The sequence below is a fragment of the Dreissena polymorpha genome, chromosome 6, assembly GCF_020536995.1.
Source record: "Dreissena polymorpha isolate Duluth1 chromosome 6, UMN_Dpol_1.0, whole genome shotgun sequence".
In the NCBI taxonomy this organism is placed as follows: Eukaryota; Metazoa; Mollusca; class Bivalvia; order Myida; family Dreissenidae; genus Dreissena; species Dreissena polymorpha.
Window position 1 is genome coordinate 56,405,780 of NC_068360.1, and position 27,137 is coordinate 56,432,916.

At 37.7% G+C, this 27,137-nt stretch overlaps 1 protein-coding gene across 1 annotated transcript in view; it reads left to right on the plus strand.

Annotated features, from left to right (window-relative positions):
* The first annotated feature begins 483 nt into the window (after nt 1-483).
* LOC127833484 (sodium- and chloride-dependent glycine transporter 2-like) overlaps nt 484-27,137 on the plus strand; it is a 50,363-nt gene continuing 23,709 nt past the window's right edge. Inside the window, exons 1-2 of the mRNA XM_052358761.1 lie at nt 484-805; nt 1,500-1,521. Coding sequence (XP_052214721.1) covers nt 744-805; nt 1,500-1,521 — 84 coding nt within the window. The 5' untranslated portion in view covers nt 484-743. The remainder of the gene's footprint in view (nt 806-1,499; nt 1,522-27,137) is intronic.

Consider the following 27,137-nt stretch of genomic DNA (forward strand, 5'->3'; position numbering starts at 1 on the left):
TTTACCTGCTAAATATTCTTGATTCAGCTTAAAATTCCCAGTGTAGTTGAAAACAGTACCAAGATAATTAAAATCGTCTACAACCATTTATTCGTTCCCATCGAAGCTCCATTTTTCATTTGCTAACAGTCTGCCCCTCTTTCTGAAAACCATAATTTTTGTTTTGTCTGTGTTTACAATAAGTCCCCATGTTTTACAATATGAGTGCAAAAGATTTATATTGGTTTGTAATTCCTCTGGCGATTTCGCAAAAATTGCCATATCATCTGCAAAAAGTAAAAGCATTAACACAATATCGTCTATTAATAAACCAGAATAAGGTTCATTTTGTAAATAAAGTTCAAGGTCATTAACAAAGAATGAAAACAAAATCGGCGAGAGTACCTCACCTTGCCACATGGCCAACTGCGTATTTGAAATAGCTGTACATCGCGTGGTAAAAACTGGTCATCTTATAGGCTGTGAAAGCTGACCATAAATTCTCACTGATAATTAGCATCTACTCATGCGGAACAGCAAAGGCGAGTCAAGACTGCAATAAAAGCTTTACCGCCTTTAAACGATTTGACGACCATCGCTAATTGTGTGCTAGCATGTACAGTGGACAAGTGTTGGGCACATTTTTGAAAATTGTGTTGTAATTGATTGTGCTGTGGAAACGATTCCGGAGATTTTCTCACGTTTACTGCAGCAGCCAACGGGTGCAAGGCCATTATCACAAGGCAGCGCAGAACAGAACGTACATGTATTTGAACACGCGCCCTGCAGTTGAAATCAAGGATACACAGAAACTAAAATGGGAAAGGTAAGTAAACTGTGCGTTTAATGTAGTTTAATAAATGAGACGGTAAACGCGATTTCAGTAGCACTTGTTAGGTGTAGCTGAATTCGTTAGAACATTTAAGTCTATGTAAAAACTAAAAAGTAACTCAATATGTGCTAATTGTCCCCTACCGGTTTCACAGGATGGGACTTATGGTTTTTCGCTCTGTGTCTGTCTGTCTGTCTGTCTGTCTGTCTGTCTGTCTGTCTGTCTGTCTGTCTGTCTGTCTGTCTGTCTGTCTGTCTGTCTGTCTGTCTGTCTGTCTGTCTGTCTGTCTGTCTGTCTGTCTGTCTGTCTGTCACACTTTTCTGGATCCTGCGATAACTTTATAAGGTCTTTACATTTTTTAATGAAACTTGAAACCTGGATAGATGACAATATGGTCATTATTAACGTCATTTCATTTTGTTCCTACTTCAAAAATTCTGGTTGCTATGGCAACAAATATATTTAAAAAATCTGAAAATGTTTTAGCCGGTAGGGGACATATATTGCCTGGCAATAGTCTTGTTGTTTTTATGTTGTTGTATATTAATGAAACAATTAACATTACAATCAATTAGTTCAAACCAGTGCCTAAAGTGTGCTTTGCATCTGTTTTAAGGAAAGAAGTTTTCAAAAAATGTATTTTAGTATAGAACCTTATGTAATTAGTAGAGCTTTACTTTATTCGTAGATATGGATATACTTCTATACAGGTAGGAAACACACGTGTTTGCCACTTATCACTGTTGTAAATGCACTGCACATTTTGAGTTTCAATTTTTGACCGTTAAAACACACCAAGCCACCTAACGTCACCTCACGACACCCCGTGACTCTGTAATATATCTTAAATATGTATTAATGCAATAAAACCTCAAATAATTAGCCTCGTTTTGGAAAAATGGGGCTAAATGCATGTGCGTTAAGTGCCCCGGATTAATGAGGGACGACACTTGATCCACATTGAGTCGTGTTCTGAGAAAACTGGGCATAATGCATGTAAGTAAAGTGTTGTCCCAGATAAGCCTTGCATATGCTAATCAGAGACGACACTTTCCGCCTAAATTGGATTTTCGCTAAGAAGAGATTTCATTTAAACGACAAATGTCATAAAAGCGGACTGCACAGGCTAATCTGAGACGACTCTTTACGCACATGCATTATTCTCCGTTTTCTCAGAACACGACTCAATTAAACCTAGTTTACCCAAACAGAGGCTCATAGAATGGCCAACTTCAAACTATAAAAACTATCAACTATCTTAAAAATGTAGTACGAGACATTCCAGCGCGAGTCGCTGCATTAATCTCAAAGCCGCCAAAAAGTACCACATTTACCTTTCATATGTTTAAATGAAAATCAACTCTACACACAATAAATGACCCAGGTTGTTTCGCTTCTCAACAGATTCGTCGTACGTATTTCCGCCGGTGGTTGTTTTACCCTTGGTTTAAAAAGAACGGCATAATGCCATGCAATTGTTTGAGTACATGATAGTGTCGTGATGTATCTAGGCCTAACATACGAGTTTCCTTGAATTACCCTTGTAGTTTTACTAGGCAAAGAGACTGCATTAAGCGGCACATGTGTGTCTTTAAAATCTTGCATACATCGTTAAGTTGCATGCAGAAAAATCGTTGTTCAAACAACCAAATTAACAACGCTGAATCAAGTCTCAATTGCATGGAGAGCTCACTGAAAAGCCATACGGCTTCAGATTATATCGTACATTCCTTAATGCATGTGCGTGAAGTGTCGTCCCAAAATAAGCCATTGCAGTCCACACAGACAGCTCAGGGACGACATTTTCCGCTTTTCATTTAAAAAAGGTATCTTTTAAACGAAAATCAAGTACATGCGAAAAGTGCAAGTATATGCGAAAAATGTGTCGCCAGTGATTATTCTGTGCGGACTGAACAAGCTTATATAAAACGACACTATATGCACATGCATTAAGCACCGGCCAGTTTACACAATAAAAACCTATCGTTTATATGGGGCCTTTAGTATTACTTAAGACATTTAAACGACACTTATTAATGTCGAATAACACGTCCACGTCACATTACGACATGGCGTTGACTGACAAACAATCGAGCAAAAAATGACAACTGGCAGCGATGAATGAAATGTTAAATATATATGTATCTCTCAGGATTTGTTTCTCTCTCCCCCCTCTCCCTTATTGTTTCATTATGTGCGAGTAGATAGGGTCATTTATTCGGTTAACCTCCGGATTAAAACAACAATAACAACAACTGCAGCAGCAACGACGGCATACAAACACTTGATGTCTTTATCTTTATCGGTAATATCTTAAAACAGTGTTTTGAAGTGTATGCCATGATAACGAAGCAATCCATGTTCGCAATAATTAATTATTATTATTCCACATGCAGCGATACCTCACCTAACAATATACCTACTTTACAATAACTAATTAACATAATTTATAATATATGCCCTGGTTGGCGCAATAACTTGGTCGATTATTTCACATGAAACAAGCCATGGCTGGCAAAAGCTGTTGTAGTCGATTGAAACGGCTGGTCTTGCTATAGTTTTCATCACAAAAGTGAGAATCGTTATTGGTGAGAATCGTTATTGGCGAGAATCGTTATTGGCGAGAATCGTTATTGGTGATAATCGTATTTGGTTTTCGCAGACTCGTTACTCTCTTACAATTGTGATGTCGATTCATTTGCACGAATACCATGTTTGTATAAAAGTAATACAATTTTATGCTAACAACGTATTTTATATCAGTCATCTAGTTTTTGGTAAGAGCAAAGAAATAATACTTTAAGGCAAAAAATACCAATACATCGAAAACTCTCATGATTAATAAGTATTCCACTCGTCATGTTGCCAGACGCTGTTCTGATAGACATAATATGGTATGTTTAGAAACGATAATATGATTAAAAATTAAAAAAAAACATGGTAAGGAGTTAAATACGCGTTACATTTACGACCCTATCTTCTCCTTAGATATATTGAAGCTAGGCTTACACCTGTTCAACCGTGATTGTTTAAGCGATCTGAACTGCACGTCATTAAGTTCGTCGTCGTTAATGCTGTTGTGCATTAGAGTAACATTATTAAACACAAGGGCTATGGGCGATGAATACTGGATTAAAATCAACCTCCGCGCAGAGATTTAACTTCGGAATCCGGATAGTGTCATCTATAATCTCTCATTTTTTTCATCAAGGTCGACACACGACACACGAAACGATACACGATATTTTGCGCGACAGTCGCGGCGACGCACGATATTTTGCGCGACAGTCACGGCGACGCACGATATATTTAACGCGATATATCGGCTTTTTGGCCAACTACACAAGGGCGATATATCGTGTTAAATATATCGTGCGTCGCCGCGACTGTCGCGCAAAATATCGTGCGTCGCCGCGACTGTCGCGCAAAGTATCGTGTATCGCTTCGTGTGGACGTGTGTCGACCTTGATGAAAGAAGGGCGATATTAAAGATGGCACTACCCGGATTCCTTGTTTAACTGGAACCAGCTTAACTGAATCAAATCCCTGCCTCATAACGTTGCACCTGAGGATAACAGAGCAATGTGATACATAAATTTTCCCGATATTAGTTTTACTTTTTTGATTTGGGTTATTTATTTGATATTATGAACCTTAACATATTCACTATTTGCAAATTATAAAGGAAACGATACAAATTTTCATAAATTAATACATAAACACACAATAAAATCTTAACAAATCTGGTAGGGGTTTCTTGTGATGGCTAAGATTGCATGTGAGAGCATGGAACGACATTTCTGTGTGAAGATTGGAGTAAAATAAAACCGTTTCCAATCTTGATGGCCTCCCTTTATTTGCGTATTATATTGATCGAATTAAATGAATGTGTACAACCATCTATTTTTCAAATATCTGTGGCATGTTTCTTGATCTTTTAAAAAGTAATCTTATTCTTCTCATTTCATTGTATTTCTATCTAAACATAATTATCTCATTTTTCTTATATCAGTAGTGTCTTATTTTTCACATATCGTATCTCATTGTTCACACATCAATGTCTTATTCTTCACACATACCTGTCTTTTTCTTCACACGGCAGTGTCTTATTATTCACATGTCAGTGTCGTATTATTCGCATGTCAGTTTCCTTTTTTCACATATAAGTGTCTTATTCTTCACATGTCAGTGTCGTATTCTTCACATGTCAGTGTCGTATTCTTCTGATGTTAGTGTCTTATTCTTCACATGACAGTGTCGTATTCTTCACATGCCAGTGTCTAATTCTTTACATATCAGTGTCGTATTATTCAAATGTCAGTGTCGTATTATTCACATGTCAGTGTCGTATCACTCATATATCAGTCTCGTATTCTTCACATATCAGTGTCGTATAATGCACATGTCAGTTTCGTATTCTTCACATATCAGTGTCGTATTATTCACATGTCAGTGTCGTATTCGTCATATATTAGTGTCTTATTCTTCACATATCATATCTCATTATTCACACATCATGTCTTATTATTCACATATAAGTGTCTTATTCTTCAAATACAAGTGTCTTATTATTTACAAATTATTGTCTATTATTCACATATCAGTGTCTTATCCGTCACACATCCTGTAATATTGTTAAATGGTATTACCTCTGTGACCACATTTAATGTTATTTCAATACGAATTATGTTACAATATACCCCGGGTACTGTTAAGTAAACTAAAATGTATCCCGGGTACGGTAAATATACTTAATCGTACCCAGTCGATATTAGACTGTACCCGAGTTGTATTACCGCCCAAAATCCGATGTCGTAAAACGCGCTATCGAGTACAATATACAAACTTCTCTTTACAAAAAAAATGTATCAACATGCTTTTTGAGTATGATCGAGTTTCGATAATATAGAAGCAATATGACAGAAAATTGAAATTAATGTCAATATAATAAATACAATAAAATAGCCGACAACGACCGATTTACCGTGAAATTTCCCGGGTACGTATTAGTATATTTACCGTATCCGGGGTACATGAAAGTATACTTAAGAGTTCCCGGGGTACACGTAAGTAGTACCCGAGCCGACAATGACCAATCGAGCATTAATAAGCCCAAATTACTTGCAGATCGAATAAAATTAATGGGAGTCACGAACTCTTATTTACACCGTTTAAATTTTCGGTTATATAGCATATTTCATTTGGGCGTGAAAATGAATATCACGATTAAAGGATATCTTTAAGTTCCTAATTGCAGGTTATCCGAAAATCTATCAGGTTGCCCTAACATAAAACACCGGTTGTCAGACAATTTTAACAAAAAAACGGTGTTTAGAGTATTGTTTAACAAAAGTGAACCGGTGTTGTGGTTGTAGTAAGAGTTCAATGTGTTTTTGACCTTTCTGTGCAAACTATAAAATGCGTGTATTGAACTGTTGACCTGTCACGTGTGGCTGGATTTGCTTTCGTTTTTCAAAAACGTTGAATTGTGACTATGTGTAAAATGATTTTTTTGAAAAAGTTTATACCACAATTGTTTCTTTCTTGTAAATTTAAAGAGTTAGCGTACACCCACCGTCTCGTGTATTTATTCGAGTTGAAAAGACGAACTAGGCGATGGTTTTGTTAAGATTTTGCAAAGTGTTGTGGTATTACTAACGTCAGCTTGTTAAACTTCTTAGTTGTCGTTTGATGGTTCAACAAGCAAGTCTAGCCAACCATGTTTACGAACTTAAATGGGAGAGATGATTAAACCCAGATATTGGACACGTTGCCAATAAAACGGGTGGATAATATCGAGTTTGGGTGGGTTTAATGAAGCTTGTTCACTTATTTTCGTGTTTACAAATATCAGGGAACGCAAAAGATAAAATTCGTTGTCGGGGAAAGATCTTGTATGTAAGAAACAACCAAGAGAAAAACAACAAAAACTTATACAAATATGCTCGCGTTGTTCCTCCAAGCTTCCTTTAAAAATCGAACATAATTGTGTCCGCTTCTTTTAGATACGCAGCAGTACACGTCATTTCCGTTATGCTCAAAAGCGTCAATTGCAACGATTTATAAACACGTTAAGAGAACTCAACTAGAGTTTCACCGGGTATCTTCATGTCGCAAGAAGGGAATAATCTGTAAAGAATATATCATTTAAGGGTTGAAAATTCGGTATATATGCATATTAAAAAGCAATGTGTTCGAGGCCATTATTTTGAATTTCCCCCCTATCAATATTTCGACGAATATTTATTGGTGACATAATACAGTCGAGTCGCGATAAGCGGAATCGGCCAAACTTTAATTCTGGAAAAATTAGACTTAATGCATATTTGGAAATTGTCGTCCCATATAAGTTTGTGAGGTCCGCACAACGACACTTTCCGCCTAGAGAGGATTTACGTTCTAAAGTGACTTCTTAAAAACTCAAAAAAGTATCAAAGCGGAAAACGTTGTCTTCGATAAGCATGTACGAACCGGTAAAGATGAAACTTTACGCACATGCATTAAGCCCAGTTTTCTCATAACAAGGTTCAACTATTTATTGATGATTATTAGGTTTCTTACTGCTCTCTCAATGTCTACAATGTAATTGTTCCAACATGTCATCCTAGCTTTTAAGATAATTAAATGGCCATAAAACAATTATTCGACAATGCTCGGTATCTATAAAGGCTTAACAACATACTATAGCATTCAAGTCTTAATTACGATATGCACATCTCTCGTTAGCGTTATGCACCGTACACAATAAACACATACTTTAAGTCGTATAATGAATCATCTTAATGACACAATTCAACTGATAAAACCCGATAATGTCAGTTTAAGTTGTGAAGATGTACAATGAGCGCCCAATTTCATTAAATACACCCAACGTTAAAACTGCCCAATACCCGAAGTCAAATTTATTAATACACACGTTTATCACCTCGGCTAATGTAAATTTCGGCATTGATTTATCAATTGTACCGTACACCATCAACGCATATTTTACAGTCGTATAATGAATCATAAAATAGTAACGATTGAGCTTATCAAAACGAATGATGTCAGTATAAGATTTATTGTATCATGCTTAGTAAAGGAGCGCTAGTTAAGAATACTTTATTTCTTGATTTAAACATTAAATACACATATAATAAATTTGAGATTGCAATCTGTGCAATTTGACGACTAAAAATAAAATATGCTGATGGAATTTATGACACGTTGTCACGGTAATATGCTGTAATGCGATGATAATTGATAAACAAAATCTGAGATATCACTATCAGTAGATGATAATGTCACGAGAGATGCCCGTGGTGGGAGCAACGTCGGTATATGTGGGGCGGGGGCGGATAATAAACAAACGACAGTTGGAACGAATTTCGAATTATAGGTGCAATTTTAAGCTATTTCGTTTTTACTGAAGGTTTTTAAATTGAGGAATGGTTTGGTGATGTGGGGTTGAAATCCGTTATAGTTACCATCATCCAAACTCGCATGCGCCAGGAGAGGGGATTGACAGAGGTCACCTGGGTGAATAGCGCGTGTAGCCGCCACTGCGCTGACTGGGCGTGGGACAAGCACACCACTCTCAATCTGCGCAGGAAGCGTTAGCAATATTTATGAAGTTTTATTTTCTTTTCATTTTAACTCTTTCAGTGCTGGAACCAAATTTATAAGGCCTTTGCAAACGTGGCGTCTCATCAGGATCCAAACTGTTTGCTATTCTGATAGTATTCTTTGAAAAAAATCGAAGAAAATGCTAATTTTAGAAATTCAGCAGACAACATTTTAACAGACGACAAATTTCCCAGCATGCAAATGGTTAATACACATGGTCGGGTGCTAAAAACACGTGACTGAAACTGACACTCGAGATGCATTGTCAAACTGTTACACGCATTTTTTTGTGTCGGAAATTACAGTTCAAAACAGTTTGCGGCTTTGGCTTACTAGGATTGATTTGACACCATTTGATCAAGGCCATAGAGTGGACTATGACGTCATCTGGTTAACAACATAGTAACACTTGACCCATACGATCGAGTGTCTGTATGGGATCGACTGGGCCATACCCTTATCTGGTTGCGTTGAAGGAGTTCTGTTTATACACGGTGACGGTGTTAGTGAATGGCTGTCAAACTTGAAAGTAATGCCAACTAATGGCACCGCAACGGGGAGCATAGACACATGCGCATTTATGTTAATGATCAATCGTCTTTGTAATAAGATATGCTGATAAACCATCATAAAATTTCGATATTCGGCAGAAAATTATTTTCGTCGATACTTATATTCGCGGATTGAACATTTTTATTGAACAGGAGAATTAGATGCGTTGCGTATCATGACAGTATGTTTTAACTTTAACGCCATAAAGTCATAAATTGGGCGCACCACGGGATATATCGACTTATCAACTTAAAGCAATAGACGCATTTTATGCAAATATTGTATGCCACTGTATGAAATAATGTCTCACTACATAGTGTCAATCAAACAATGAACTACGGACCCTTCAAATAAAACACATTTAACGATACAAACTGTAGCTTAATTATAAACGAACTGTCGTAAATGAGTACCAATGAATGAAAATGCGAATATTAATGAATTTTGGAAGCGGAGCACCTCTGAATCCAACATGGAAAGTATTTACGTTGCACTAAAACGCGACTAGTCTATCTAGAAAACATCGCGTCGTAGGGTTCAGTATAAGGAGAACTTATACTGCCTTGCTATATGAGCTAGCTTTAATAGCGACGCGGTAGAGTGTCTGCCTGATTTGGAACCGGGAGGTTCCGGGTTCGATCCCCATTATGGTCGGGGATTTTTCTAGCTGGGTTACATTGACGCCCAACGTAAAAAAACCACCATGTGTATCAGACGTCTCACAGACGTCATGGAAAAAGAAAATTATTGGCAGAATTTCACAATTGGAGGGGTGTATGTAGTAGGGTTAAGTATAAGGAGACTTATACTGCCTTGCTATATAAACTAGCTTTAATAGCGACGCGGTAGAGTGTCTGTCTGATTTAGAACCGGGAGGTTCCGGGTTCGATCCCCACTATGGTCGGGGATTTTTCTGGCTGGGTACATATACTTTCTTAATGGACATCTAAACCTTATGCTAGTGTATCACCCTGGGGCATCGCTCTGTAGTTGTAGTGGATGGTGGTGTCACTTGAAAATAAAGTATATTTGTTAATAATATATCATTGTACGAACCACTCAAAAGGACATCCTGTTTGCGGTAACATTTTTATCATGAACGCACTCGTATATTTCATTTTATAGGTGATTACATTTAATTGATATTGTGCAGGTTGGTATACATCCTAGATAAGTAAATATGATGACTCAAAGTCGGCTGTTGAAAATAGAAACTCGATATTTTTTTCAAAAACAACAACCACAAAAACCACATTTATTTCAGCAATAAAGCTAACAATAAAGCATTTAGCCTACAATAGTTGATAGACAAATACTTCTGATTCAGATGACTGCACTTATAATTTGATAAAGAGGGAAGCAAACTATTTATCGTGTTGATGTTATAACTAGTGTCAAATCTCAAAAAGGTATGTTTGTGTATAGATTGATTAATTTATTGCATACATAGATTTGTTCCACGCACAAAATCCACGAAACATAGTGCCCAACGAACAATATTTTAGACTATTGATCCCTATTTACTTATAAAGTTGGTAACTGTCTGCATGAAAATCCAGGTCGGAAAGTAGAAAACAAATGAGCACGCGAGCACGTTCGTTCGATTCGACTTATTGGAATAAGTATTCGGGGTTGCTTCATCGGGATACATGAGTTTTAGTCAACAGCTTCCCAACCTAAGTTAAAAATGAGCCATGCGCTGTGAAAAGGGAGTTTAATGCATGTTCGTAAATCAGGGACGACAATTTCCGCCTAAACTTGATGTTTTTCAAAGAAGAGACTTTCTTGAAACGAAAAATAACATAAAAGCGGAAAGTATGGTCCCTGATAAGCCTGTGCGGACTGAACAGGCTAATCTGGGCCGACACTTATCGTACACGAATTAAACCCCCTTTTCACAGAGCACAGCTCAAATATATTATCAATCAAACTTGAAAACATAATCTAACTAAACTCGTATTTCATGAATAATCCATAACGTTTGCAACAACACTTGTAGTGTCCTTTCTTGAGTGAATATCTATGTAATGCGTTTTATGTGTGTGAATAATACCATATATACCCATTTGATCACGTAAACGATATTATTTGATGAATATGTCAGTGCACACAATGTGATATCCAGTTTATACTTATTTGTAATAAATAACAATTTAAAATGTGTGTGGCTATTAAATTATAAGATAATCTATATCAAAACTATAATATATCTATTCAATAACAGTATTACCCATCATGCAAAATCAAGTAAATGTTTAAATAGCACTCCGGTCAAAGTAACTGAACTTAAAAATAATAGGTCATGCAATTATTTACCTTAAAGCTGGTAAACGGACATTCCCTCCTTAATTTCTACAGGGCTGTTGACAGTAAACACAATAAATGTGTGCACTCGCTATTACGATAAACCCGTGAATTATGGGCGCACATCCTATGATGACATTCACAATAGTTATTATTGATGTCGAGATTTCGAGGGCCAGTGTTCGAGTGGGCATTAGTCCGAGAGGGCCTGTGTCCTCAGTGTTCGGATGGGCATTCGTCCAGGAGGGCCTGTGTCCTCGGTGTTCGGGTGGGTATTCGTCCAGGAGGGCCTGTGTCCTCGGTGTACGGGTGAGCATTCGTCCAGGAGGGCCTGTGTCCTCAGTGTTCGGGTGGGCATTCGTCCAGGAGGGCCTGTGTCCTCAGTGTTCGGGTGGGCATTCGTCCAGGAGGGCCTGTGTCCTCGGTGTTCGGGTGGGTATTCGTCCAGGAGGGCCTGTGTCCTCGGTGTTCGGGTGGGCATTCGTCCAGGAGGGCCTGTGTCCTCAGTGTTTGGGTGGGAATTCGTCCAGGAGGGCCTGTGTCCTCAGTGTTCGGGTGGGCATTCGTCCAGGAGAGCCTGTGTCCTCAGTGTTCGGCTGGGCATTCGTCCAGGAGGGCCTGTGTCCTCAGTGTTCGGGTGGGAAATCGTCCAGGAGGGCCTGTGTCCTCAGTGTTCGGGTGGGCATTCGTCCAGGAGGGCCTGTGTCCTCAGTGTTCGGGTGGGCATTCGTCCAGGAGGGCCTGTGTCCTCAGTGTTCGGGTGGTTATTCGTCCAGGAGGGCATGTGTCTTCAGTGTTCGGGTGGGCAATCGTCCAGGAGGGCCTTTGTCCTCGGTGTTCGGGTGGGCATTCAGGAGGGCCGGTTTCCTCAGTGTACGGGTGGGCATTCGTCCGGGAGGATCTGTGTCCTCGGTGTTCGGATAGGCATTCGTCCAGGAGGGCCTGTGTCCTCAGTGGTAGGGTGAGCATTCGTCCAGGAGGACCTGTGTCCTCGGTGTTCGGGTAGGAATTCGTCCGGGAGGGTCTGTGTCCTCGGTGTTCAGATAAACATTCGTCTGGGAGAGCCTGTGTCCTCGGTGTTCGGGTGGGCATTCGTCCGGGAGGGTATGTGTCCTCAGTGTTTGGATAGACATTCGTCCAGGAGGGCCTGTTTCCTCGGTGTTCCGATAGGCATTCGTCCAGGAGGGCCTGTGTCCTCAGTGTTCGGGTGGGCATTCGTCCGGGAGGGCCTGTGTCCTCGGTGTCCGGATAGGCATTCGTCCATGAGGTCATGTGTCCTCAGTGTTCGGGTGGGCGTTTGTCAAGAAGGGTCTGTGTCCTCGGTGTTCGGGTGGGCATTCGTCCGGGAGGGCCTGTGTCCTCGGTGTTTGGGTGGGCATTCGTTCGGTGGGGCCTGTGTCCTCAGTGTTCGGCTGGCATTCGTTCAGGAGGGTCTGTGTCCTCGGTGTTCGGATGGCATTTGTCCGAGAGGGCCTGTGTTCTCAGTGTTCGGATGGGCATTCGTCCGGGAGAGCCTGTGTCGTCAGTGTTCATTCGTCCGGGAGGGCCTATGTCCTAAGTGTTCGGATGGGCATTCGTCCGGGAGGGCCTGTGTCCTCAATGTTCGGTTGGGCATTCGTCCGGGATGGCCTTTGTCCTCAGTGATCGGGTAGGTATTCTTCTGGGAGGGCCTGTGCTCTCATTGTTCGGTAGGGTATTCGTCCGGGAGGGCCTGTGTCCTCAGTGTTCGGGCGGGCATTCTTCTGGAATGGCCTGTGTCCTCGGTGTTCGGGCGGGCGTTCGTCCAGGAGGGCCTGTGTCCTCAATGTTCGGGCGGGCATTCGTCCAGGAGGGCCTGTGTCCTGAGTGTTCGGGTGGTCATTCGTCCGGGAGGGTCTGTGGTTTTCTATGCTAAACATATCGCTAGGACCAGTGACTGATATTCACTAAAACCGCTTATATCGGCTGAGTTAGGAAAGAAAATGTGTATGAGAAGGATAAATTAATAACCCTTTACCTCTTAGATACATATTTTGACGCATTTAGGTCCCTTATAAAGCTAAATTTCATTAAAGACATTTCTTACTTGATTGACGTTTTAAAGGCGTCATTTCCAACCCTTAGATACTGATGAGCAGCAAACAGCATACAACCTGGACAGACTGCAAGTTACTCGCAGGCTGTTCTGCTTTTATTTCACTTTGCTTCTGTGTGGGAAGGGTTAAAAGCCCTAGTATAACCGAACTTCTGTTCAAAACGACGGCAGTTTAAACAACTTTACAAACGCTTTTCATCTTATAGACTATCCCTTTTGAAAATTCCCTAATACATGATGATCTTGTTGTTTTTAACATTTAACGGTGAATGCGAATTCAAATTTTTTATATATATTTATATATACACGTCAGATATTATTCGGGAATGCCCCATACAAATCTGTATACGTTTGTAGGTGATTCACTTCTGTATCGTTTAAAGAAACGCGACTACTGAACCATATACTAACATGAGAAGACGTTAAAGCGTTCGCTGGCACATAATATGTGTCATGTTCTGAGAAAACGGGGCCTAATGCATGTGCGAAAAATTTCATCCCAGATTAGCCTGTGCAGTCCGCACAGGCTAATCAGGGATGACACTTTCCGCCTAAATTGGATTTTTGCTAAGAAATGACTTCATTTCAACAAAAAATGTCATAAAAGCGGAAAGTGTCGTCCATGATTTGCCTGTGCGGAGTGCACAGGCTAATCTGGGACGACACTTTTCACACAGGCATTATGCCCAGTTTTCTCAGAACACGACTCATATAATAACATACTTTGTTGAATATTGTGTTGACATGTCGAAAACTTAACAGAAATTATGCATTAATAGGACCTATATCGGCTCGTAAATATAAAAGTACTGACATCGAATACCTATGCATGGTGCTATATACAGGTTTGTTAAAATGCACATTCGAACTTATACTAATTAGGAAGGTTATTCGGCATTACGCAGAGACTGCGCCAATTCTCTAGATGTTTGATAGATGTGAAGCGTGCTCTGTGAAAAAGGGGTTGAACGCATCTGCGCAAAGTTTCGGCCTATATTAGCCTGTGTAGTACGCGACACTTTCCGCCTAAACTGGATTTTTGCTAAGAAGACTTTCTTTTACCGAAAAATATCATAAAAGCGGAAAGTGTCGTCCCTGATTAGCCTGTGCGGACTGCACAACTTTGTGGACTGCACAGGCTAATCTGGGAAGATACTTTACGCACACGCATTAAACCCCCTTTTCACAGAGCACGACGCATGTGCTTTCGCACAGCCGCAAAGGCTACAAAGAAGTGTTATCAATGCGGCAGAAATAGCTTACATATGAATAATTAATAACACGATTTAAAAAAGTAATGTATGCTTTCAAGTGATGTATGCCTTTGCATATCCACATATATATATTGTCTCTCAATTTTCTACTCTAAAACGCGAATGCTTTCATGAATATACAAGTCATAAAATTGCCATGCGATGTTGCTATTATTGCAAAATACGAACAGGCTTCTTCAACTGCTACTGCTTCTCCTGATGCTCATGAAAAACAAATAGTACTTTAACAATATTTTCGCAGATCATAGGAGCCTTGTTCTGAGAAAACTGGGCTTAATGCATGCGCGTAAAGTGTCATCCCAGATTAGCCTGTGCAGTCCGCACAGGCTAATCAGGGACGACACTTTCCGCCTAAATTGCATTTTTGCTAAGAAGAGACTTTATTTAAACAAAAAATGTCATACAAGCGAAAAGTGTCGTCCCAGATTAGCCTGTTTTTTTCTCAGAAAACGACCCATATGATTCAAATTTATAAACTAGATCTACCATCTCGTGTGGTTATCCCTATAAATGGAAAGACGATTACTCATCGGCAAACTGTAAAGTTGGTTTGGTGTAAAGGTTTGAGTCAACTCCTCAGGATTCTGGAAAAAAAGGAATGCGTACATAAAATGTTTAAATGTCATATTATGGAGTCAGTACTTAGTATACCCACACAAACGAAGTTTAGGGTGCTATATTGGATAGAACTTCATATGCAGCATGTGTTGTGTTTATATTTAAAAAAAGACGGATATGCATAATTTTTACACCACTATCGTGTGATTAAATCAACCCCGCCCGTTCTGTTATTGCTATTTTCGTTTATTGGCATTGAGCCAAAAAGTTCCAATATAATTTCGAATCGCATCGCTGCTGATATTAATCTCTGAGAGGCAGTTTAAGCAGAGTGATTATTCATGACATGCTATCTAATATAAAAGAAAATAGCCTTAGTACCTTCATTTGGACATAAAGATAAATGCTTCAGATCAACCGCTTAGAACGTAATTTAAATTATATGGTCATATAGATTTTACTCATTAGACATATCCAATTTGTTTAACATTTATCTTTCACATGTATACCAAATCATAATCATATTTCAAAGGGATAAGAACATGCTTCGGTTATTCGTTTTTTATTTGCGTACTAAGTACATACATTTTTATTTATTGCCTGCTTACTTTAACAGTATTCCACAGCGAATTCTGCATTTTTGATTAAAAAAATACGAGTGTGTTATATCTGGAAAAAAGTGTCTAGATGTCAGGAAACGAAGTGCCATTGTTTTTTAGATGATCGGTAAACGAAGTGCAGATGAAAAATGTGCATGCGACTCTTAAAACATTTGAATTTTCTCAAATACATTAGTAAACTAAAATGTAACATGTTGTATCATTACTGGATATATTGATCTTTTATTTCGAATAGTAAGCACGTTCTTGATTTATTTCCAAGTATGTTTATTTTGTTTAAATATGTACTGATCATTCAATTCATGCTGATTATCGATGAAATTTTATCGTTTTTTTTAAATAATTCACCGTTTTTGCGCGAATTTCTTTCTTCGCAATACGAAGTGCTATACCATTAATCACCCAAACAATGTTCTGTGTCTAAAAACCAAATAAACAGAACATAAATACAAAAAAGCTGAAGAACTCACCTCTCGCGCGTGGCGTTTGTTGTTCTCTGTAAGTGAAGTGCCATCCGTAAACGAAGTATTCGCATACCCGGCGTGCTCCTGCTTTGTTGAAAATCATGTATTTCTTTTCGTGGTCAAGCAAGCGAATCAAGCGGTGTATACGAAGTTGAACGGGGAATTTGTTCAGGCCTAGATTGTGGACAGGTTGCAAATAATTAATGTCGGATAATAGCGAGACTTCGACCGGTTTAATGAAACTTCGTTCTGGTAAAATTGGGCTTAACGTCCTTATAGTGCATTCCCAGATTAGCCTGTGCAGTATGCACAGTCTTAGAAGGAAAGATACACCCCGCTGTTATTGAATTTTTTTTTAAGAAGGTATTTTCTAAACGAAAATCCACCAGTAAAGACGGAAAGCGGACTGCACAGGCTTATCTGGGATGACACTTTACACGTGTACAGGCATAAAGCCAAGTTTTCTCTGAACGAGACTGAATGAGAGTTGATGCTTGTTCACTAATTTTAGTTTTAAAGGATGCGTGCAGACGCCCACTTGCAAGAAAGCCCAACAACGTGCCGTGAATTTAAGAGCGTATACCTTTATAATACATATGAGCCTTGCTCTGTCAAACAGGGGATTAATGCACGTGCGAAAAGTGTCGTCCCAGATTAGCCAGTGCAGTCCGCATAGGATAATAAGGGACGACACTTTCCGCGTTTATGATTCTTTTTGTTTTTAGAAAGTTTCTTCTTAGCACGATTCCAGTTCAGACGGAGTGTCTGCCCTGATGAGCCTGTGCGGACTTCACAGGCTAATCTCGTACGACACTGTATGCACATGCCTTAAACCGCCTTTTCACAGAACGCGGCTCATATATAAAGAAAATCGTATCAATTTAATGAATAAATAAATTCCTCCGTCGGCGTTCAATCCGACGTAAACATAAAATGAACGAAAATGTTTCTACAAACATAGGCTTTTCCAAAAATAAAAATTAAACTGCCCTTGCGTTATCACGTATACAGTCCCCTTTTCACGTGCGATGATTGTCGTGTGTATGTATACATGTATGTACAAATGTACCAAGTCTTCAAATAAATATGTGAGTGTGCATACCATAAGAATGTTTTTGAATATTAAAATGGGAAAACAAAAGCCTTTTTATTATTTACATTTATTTCGTTAACAATTATCTAAAATATTGTGTTTGCTGAATATAGAATTGGCTTTTACATAAATTTTTAATATACAACTGGAACAGTAAAATTTAATTTCCTATTAACGTAACTGCAGTGACAAACTTTCACACATTCGCATACATTTATTTTGTATCTATACATCTATTCCGTGTATTGAAACCATTGACACGCCCGGTATGCGGATACCTTGATAACAGATGGCACTTCGATACCAGATAACGCACAAGAGTTTAGTTCTTCAGCTTTTTTTGCATTTATATTCTGTTCATTTGGTTTTCAGACACGTAACATTGTTTGGTCGATTAATGGTATAGTACTTCGTATTGCGGAGCAAAAAAGTCGTGAAAAAAAACAATGGGTTATAAAAATGAGATAAAATTTAATCGATAATCGTCGTGAATTCGATGATCAGTACGTATTTCAACAAAATAAAAATACTTGGAAATAAATGAAGAACGTGCCAACTAATCGAAATAAAAGATCAATATGTCCATTACTGTAACAACATGTTAAATTTTAGTTGAGTAACGTATTTGAGGAAATTCAAATGTTTTAAGATTCGGATGCCAAATTTTCATGGACACTTCTTTTACCGATCATCTAAAAGACAGTGGCAATTCGATTCCAGATAACTCGACACTTTTTACCACATATATCACACTCTATTTAATGAATCAGAAATGCAGAATTCGCTGTGGAATACTGAGCACTATAGTAAGCAGGCAATACATAAAAATGTATGTACTGACGTAAATTAAAAACGAATTACCGAAACATGTTCTTATCCCTTTTGAATATGATAATAAAAGAGAAAGGGAAATGTAAAGCTCAATATAAAGGGAGTTTTCCGATCTCTTTTAAATTTTGTGGCTACGCATTAGTATCGTATTCATGATGCGATTCTAATGAGCACCAATGACAAAGGATTTTATGAGGTGTATTGGCCGCTTTAAGACCCTTTGCTCCTCTTATCTAGAGTCTTGCTTTAAGTTCAATTGAACACAGTCTTTTTGATCCACATGATCCGTTGTATTTTCAATTCTCTTAATTTAAAAAGTTTATTATTTAGACAATTATTTTCGGTCTTCACTTGAAATATATTACTTCAGAAATAAGCATTTGAATCTTATTTAAAATTTGCACTTATAATATTAATAATATAAATGAATAGTAATAAGATTTTTGAAAACGAACAAAGCCATTGGTTATATTTTACATGTGTATGCAATTACGTTATGCATAGCTTCCCCAATGTATCGGGCTTGACAATGCACATTGATTTGTACTTCAAAATGTTTGGTAAGAATAGCCATAATATACATAAATGCATTTCATGTAGAAGATAAAACTCGGTTATCAAAGTGCCCAATTTGTTTAAAGTCTCTGTTATCCGAAGTGCCCTATATCGGGATTCAAAGTATCCGCAACTTTATGAATACCGCCTATTAAAACATGCTCTATGTTCGTTTATATTTCATTGAATACTATCAAAATTTCAGTATTTGAAGCACAATGATTTCTCTACATGCTGGAATATCAAACAATTTCTTGCAATATTTCTAAGTAGTTTTATTTTGTTGAAATGTTTACTGTTCATCCAGTTTATGCTGTTTTCCGACCGAATTTTCTATTTTTATGGGAAAAATCTACCATTCTTCCGTGATGTTTTTTTTTTGCAATAGAAAAGGATACACCATTTATCAACTCGACTATGCGCCTTGTCTTAAAAACTAATTTTTATGATATAACTTTAAAAAAAAACTGATGAACTTACCTCTCGCGCGTGGCTTTTATTGTTATCTAGTATCGAAGTGTCATCTGTTATCAAAGTATCCGCATACCCAGCGTGATTGATGTTTACATGACGTATACTAGATATTTATTGATGAATTAATTAACGTTTTATTCTCTGATACGCACTAGTAATGCCGTCGCATATAAAATACGTTTTAATTTTAATAGAAGCCAAATTATAAGTTTCTTTGATAAAAAATTACAGCAACAAAAAAAAATTGAAACAAACATGTGTTCGGCGCAAACTTACTTCCGTTTCTTCAGAAAATTTTATTTATTTAAATCGTTTTGTTACAAAAAACAGATTTTTTATCCACCAATTAATATATCGTACACACATGCTATATAATATGGGATTAAAAATAAGCATATGATACATGATGGCATTTATTTGATGAAACAGCAAGACAGAAAGAAAAAGATAACCATTTGTTTGAAATACGTTCATTTTAGGCAGGAATATCGGTGACATGGCGTGTAAGTTGTTAAAACATGCAGTTAGTGATTGTAATTTGCATTATTCAAATGCATCGGATTAGCGGCATTGTTTTAAAGGCATGTTGATATGGCCTTGTGGTTTGATATTTTTGGAATTTAATGACAATTAACTTCAGACAGATAATAAATCCTTGTTTGTGAAAACATTTTAGACTTGTTTTAGGAAAACTGGGTCAATTGCGTGAGCGTAAATACCAGAAAGGGGAGGGGTGCAGGTGGTGTCATCTTTCCTAAAAGATCGTCGGATTGTAAAACCTGTACATTGTAAGTGACGTATACATCCATTCAGTATATTTTATAATGAGGTATGTCCCATTATTACCGTTAACTGCTGTTCGATAAACTCGTCAATATAAACAAAAACAAATTGATTGAGTCTGTATTTATGAGAACATTGATAAAAGGGACATATACGGTTGAATACTGCCATGTGATTTATGGAAAGAAGTGTTGGGATATTTTAAAAGGGCTGGAATTTATAATGGAGCCCTCGCCCCCGTTTCTGCCAGTCCGCTTGATCTTGTTCCCAGCAATGTGTCTAGGCCAATGTGTATAGTTATTTGAGGTGTAAAACGTGTGTCTTTCCCCGTGCAATACACCGCAAACAAAAATGTGTGTCAGTCGCATAAATGATTTATCGAATGCTTCGACCGATTTCAAGCAATCAACATTTGCGAGGGTATTGTCCGAAGTTTTATAGGTAGCGTCCTATTTGATGAGATTTGTGACCACAAAACCGATGTAATCATAACCCAGTTTTACCTAGTGGACTCTCGCGTGCTTCTAAATTGGATCTTTTTTTTTTCCAAAATTAGTGATGTTAGTATAATTATTTCTATATTTATAATATTTCTTACAGAAATTCCTTTAAGCAAACAGCGCAGACCCTGATGAGACGCCGCATCATGCTGCGTCTCATCTGGGTCTACGCTCTTTGCCAATGCCTGTTTTCTAGACGCTAGGCATAAATGGGTTAAAAACAATATCACAAATGCTATACAATGTATTTGTAATTTAAAAAAAGTATGAAACTGTAAATGCGGAAACATGCGTGCGAGTCGGAAAGATCAGTATGTTAGTCACAATCAATCGCTACCGTTCATATATTAACATAAATTGTGCCTATGTACTATAACATATCTGATTGCTGCATTACTAAATGTATGTAAATTACTGATATCAAATAGTTTACCTACTTAGCTGACACAGACGAATTCATACCGCATGCATATTTGAATAATTTAATTAATCAGGTCGGTAGTAGAGGCGGTCTCGAAATTTCGGACAGTAATCGACTTGAATCAATCCGTTTCCCAGTATCTGAACAAGTAAAATCTCTCTCTCTCTCACCGGATGACCCATTTTTGGTACACGCCCGTCCCACGTTTGCGATCCTGGTTCAATTTCCTTTCCCGGGAGCATGTGACCTCGGTTGATGGTCACCATACCTTACAGGTTTCCTTTGGTTACACCCTTTTCGCCTCCGCCGTCACAAAAAAACGGAGCCATAGAAAAACCGCTACAACATTCCGCGTCTGATGCTACATAATATGTGGGCTCGTAGTATGTCCCAGCACTCCTACCTTATTTCATTCAGTGCTCACGCTGCTGCCAGACATTATCGCCAATGGCGATTATTTTATCCAACTGGCTATTATTTCTTAAAATTGTCTAGAAAAAATGGCGATTATTTTATCCTCCTACATCAAAAAACAAATTGCCTCTTAATGTTGTCCGGCGAATGCGAAACGCCTGCAAATCGGTCCATCAAGCAGGAAAATCGATAAACGAGATTACCTGTGTACACACTCGACCCTGTGTATTGTCATACACGCGTCAATAACTTTTGCGACATTGTGGCCTGGAGCGTTTTTCTCAATCAGTGTCCGACAGCAGTGATATATTTCGGAAAAAACGTTTTTAATCTCCCCTTGCTTTACCAATTATCGGTAACTGTTAGATCTTTGATAAATTTTCGCCAATTATTATTTAATCGTCATGAAATCGCCGCTTATATTGTCGGCTGGTTTAGTTTTTCACGCCGTTTTTTCTGCAATTAGATTACGCTGAACATTGCTTGATGAAATAATTATTTAATCGCCATCAACTAATTATCCCCGTAATTACCGCTGTTGTCGTCTGCTATACTCACGAAAAATGGGAGAAATTTTTTATGGAGTCTTCAATTTCCAGCTGTTTAGTGTTTTTTTCTGAAATATATTCAATGTTGGTGTTGTTTTGTGCTATGGGATGAAAACCGGGGTAACTGGTGGAAACCCGACTTGTCCATTGTAGTGACCACAAAACACACTCAAACGCGTCGGGAACTTCTGGTATTGAAGTCTGTTTGCCGGGGCGAAATGCAAGCACCTTAACCACCCTCATCCACATCCCGTGTATAATGCAAAAATTGTAATTTGCATTGCGCTGTGATCTAAGTACAAGTATCCGTATGATAAGTTATCAGGGTTTATAAATACACAGAAGCAGAGGAGACGGTGCAATAAATCTTTGGTTACATTATACTAAATCATTATGAATTGGTCCAAACACACATCTATAAAGAAACATTTTGTGTTAGAGATCGCTGTGGTCCAACGTTGTCGAAAGAAGTGCCTATTTCTAAAGATTTTGAAGACGATTCATTTTGAAGACGATTCAGCAATATTCATCATATATTTTGTGTCTATTTCATGTATCCGATGTGTATGTGCAACAATTCTGGTGCATGTTATTGGGGACTCAATGGAACGTGAACGTTTTGAGGTGCGTTGATTGGGGCCCTGGGCTTTTGACGAAACTTCTTTGCAAAGGAAATGCATATACGCGAAAGGATTTTTCTTAGAAATAACGCGACATTACTGTTGCTGGAAAAAAGGGCGTTTTTATCTTTAAATTGATACCTGGCTTGAGCAATCTGAAATTTAACAGAGGCAAGAAAAATGCATTGTGTCCGGGTTGGCATTCTGCCAGGAAGGACTTTTGTCCGCGTACTTTAAACAAATCATGAGGGTAAAAGTACAAAAGGGACAATTTGCGACATTTAATAAAACCGTCAATGTAAGCTATGTTATCACATGACATGTAAATGAGTAAGTCAGCTGAAGATACAGTGTTACTAAAATACCACGATATTTAAGTAAACACTTAACAATAAGCCCCTACGCCTATGGGTGGAATTGTTTGCAAGAAGATCCCGAAATTGCGATTCCGAAATATGATGAATCTTTTAATAGAATATTGTATAAATCACTTTGAATTTGAAATGTAAGCCATAATTTGGTGCGAGTCAGTTATGTTAATCACGGATTAAATGTCAGTATTCGTAAATAATCATACCAGTTCATTAACTGGTATGATTTAACCCATGTTTGCATAGCGTCTAGAAAAAAGGCCATGGCAAACAGCGTAGATCAGATGAGACGCCGCATGATGCGGCGTCTCATCTGGGTCAGCGCTGTTTGCTTAAAGGAATTTCAGTAGGAAATATTCTAAATATAGAAATAAATATACTAGACATCTCTAATTTTGAAATAAATTGATCCATTTAAAAAGGATGGGAGAGTCCACTAGGCATAAATGCGTTAAATAAATATATATTCTGGAAAGAATCTGTTCTATTTTTATATTGTTTTATGGCATTTTATAATAAATGCCCGTTTTCAATCAACAACATTGTGTTTGTTCTTTCCTTCAAGTCATACGAGTCCGTCCGGTCTATGACCTTTTCATTACCACCGAGGACAATACATAAATAATATTTTATGCACACATAAAAGATTTTATGTCATTGTACGATTTCTTAATTGTTGAACATTATATTGGTTCAAGCCTTATATTTAATTACTTGTGTATAACCTCAGTGTGGGGTCACATGGGCTCTTTTGACCAATCAAATTCAGTGTTGGCCATTGTGGCCCTTTTGGATCCTTCTTGACTAACGTGGCATCCAATATGGTCGAAATTAACAACCCACCTCCACCCCTTCTCCGCCAAAAGGTTTTACTCCCGTACTATGTATGTTTTTACCTGTGTGTAAAACACATTTATACTTATTTTGGGCGTGTTTTTCCCGCCGTCATCACATTCAAATTCATGTTTTTGTATGTGTATATACGTGTGGCGTGTTTTTACCACCCATTATGCCTTTCTGGAAAGAATCTGTTCTATTTTTATATTGTTTTATGGCATTTTATAATAAATGCCCGTTTTCAATCAACAACATTGTGTTTGTTCTTTCCTTCAAGTCATACGAGTCCGTCCGGTCTATGACCTTTTCATTACCACCGAGGACAATACATAAAAGTTCATTCTCTATATGTCTGTCACACTCTATATCGTCGGCAATCAAATGAAATAGCTACGCTCGGAACCAATACAATATCTGCGTGGAGGTTTGCGATCGGAATGCTTTTGAACCTAGCATATTCACGGCTTTGAATATTAATTGAAACATTCACTGTAATGCAATACTTAATTCTATTCAGTTGAACTATCATACAAAGAAAGGATGTAAATTCGTCACGTGAGTCTGCACATATATTCATCATAAAAGTAGGCTACGTTTTGAATTGAACGGGGATTTTTCATAATCAACATATTAAATATACATGTATTTTCATTACTCGCTTTCTGAATAACAAACGCACATGAGTTTACAATTTTTTCGCAAATGACATGAAATGTAGCTTACACTGCATAGAACTAACATGCTGATGCTACAACTACAAATACTATCTTCCTCATTGTTAACCCTTTGCATGCTGGGAAATTTGTCGTATAAAAATGTCGTCTGCTGAATGTCTAAAATTAGCATTTTCTTCCTTTTTTTTCAAAGAATACTATCAGAATAGCAAACAGTTTGGATCCTGATGAGACGCCACGTTCTGTGGCGTCTCATCTGGATCCAAACTGTTTGCAAAGGCCTTTTAAATTCGGTTCCAGCACTGAAAGGGTTAAATGTAAGTTCATTCTCGTAAAACAAAGACACATACTTAACATACACATAACAATTTAAATTAACACAATATGTATGGATATCATAATTATATATTATATGTTAAATAATAAAGACCAGGTATACCGTATATACTGAATTGTATACCGTAGGTACTGAAATTATATGATTAACGAGGCAGAAATCTTCTTAGTCATGCGTTGTTTGTTTTATTATACTTTTAATGTTAATATACTCTGTGCAAGTCATAATAAAACGCATGTACCGTTCTGTTCCTAAGCAAAACCCAAATCACTATTATAAACACAATAACAAATACTACTGCTACTGCAACTGTTTTTGCTGCTAAAACATCTATCACTGCATTGCTTTTTCTATATCTTGTGCAAATATTTCTTCTTATTATTCAGGTAGTGAAACTGTTTAAAGGGGCCTTTTGGTAGATTTTGGCATGTATTGAAGCTTGTCATTAAATGCTTTATATCGATAAATTTAAACATTAGATCTTAAAATCTCCAGTAAAAAAACAAGAATGCAATTAAAAAAAGGAAAAAAAGTAACCCTCAACAGAACTCGAACCACTGACACCTGGAGTCCTGGAGTAAAAAGTCTGCCGTTTAGACCATTCGACCATTCGTGCTCATGCTATCAGCGAATGTATTGTTTTCCAATAATAGCAATCCTCGTTGTTTCCCAAAATATAACGACAACTTCAGAACTTTCCAAATTATTCAATCTTTTCGCGTTGCAACGCTTTATAATTTTCAGGTTTTTCAAATCGTAAAAAAGGTGCATATACTGGATATTTTAAAGCATGGTGAATGTTCAGTATTACTGTTTCCTCACAAATATCATAACTAAAACGAAAATTTGCGAATCTGAACCAACTCTTTTTAATTTTGTCAATTTACCAAAACGTGAAATGAAAAGGCCCCTTTAATATATCGCATCCTACTTGTGCAACGCAAATAGATCTCATCGCCACCAGGATAATCATTTTAGCCTTGTTCTGAGAAAACTGGGCTTAATGCATGTGCGTAAAGTGTCATCCCAGATTAGCCCGTTCAGTCCGCACAGGCTAATCAGGGACGACAATTTCCGCCTAAACTTGATTTTCGGTAAGGAGGGACTGCCTTGAAATTAAAAACACTATAAAAGCGTAAAGTGTCGTCTCTGATTAGCCTGTGCGGATTGCACAGGCTAATCTGGGACGAAACTTTACACATGCATACTGCCCAATTTCCTCAGAACAACACTCATTTCTACATTAGTCTGTAGCATAACAGAAAAATAGTTAAAGGAATAAAGGCTTTTATTTTGTCACCACTATTTTTCAACCGACGACATGGTTGAGCACTTAAATTAAATCTCGGGAACGCGAGAATCGACAAGATTGCTCGTGATTTTTTAATACTTGTTTATTGATAGAGGTCACAGCGTGCAAATTATAATCACTGTATAATTAATTTAAAACCTTCAACTTATTATAAATGTAAAAAAAATGTGCACGTCAGACGCCATCAAATAATTTATTTTCTTAACGAGCAAGCTAAGCTGAATGCAAGTAAGAAAAAAAAATAGAAAAAAGGCATGTTATGTGATATATGTAAGAACTAAATTGACGCGTATCGAAGTTTACTGTTATCTCTTTTTTATCACACAACTTTTTACTTTAATATACCCGCCTTCGCGCAAGTTTTCCACCGTTTTCTCCAATCTTGAAACGTATGGGATTTCTAAGAGAACAATGCTCAGCATTCACACAGGTCGGAAAGAATAACATAATGATTATCCGTAAATGGAAGCATGTCTCCATGTAAATCATCAGTTTGTTTTAAGTCAACGATTGCATAACTAACGAATTTAGTATATTGTAACCTATACATCTGTGTATAGTACAATCATTAGTCCTTGAGAAAGCAGGCTATTGGCCAGGTGCTAATTATTTGCTTCCTATAGCGCAGTTACTCCTAGTTTACAGATTAATTTTGTGTTGAACTATGTATTCGGAAGTTTGATTTTTCCATACAATAATGATACTAAATGACTCTTGCATTTTGATAAAGCCTATTTCAGTTAATCCGTTGACACATAGCGCATGTATTTTACAACTTGATATTAACGGCTCCAACAGATCGGCCTGGATAACGACTCACAGACTGTCAAAATGCCATTGAAAACGTTACACCATTTTTCATTAACGATTTGTTTCTATACGAAATAATACGAAATTGTTTGAAAATTATGATTTTAGATTATTATTAGTAGTAAGTAGTCCTCACATAATGCATCCTCAGATGCGTCAGGAATGATTAACTTTTGAAATACAAACTCAAATTCATATCCGAGTTTGTATTTAAAAGTATTTAACTCGGGTTGCCAATGTGATTTGTGACAGATATATTGGGGGCAATAAATGGCTTGACAGCAGTTTCCACCAC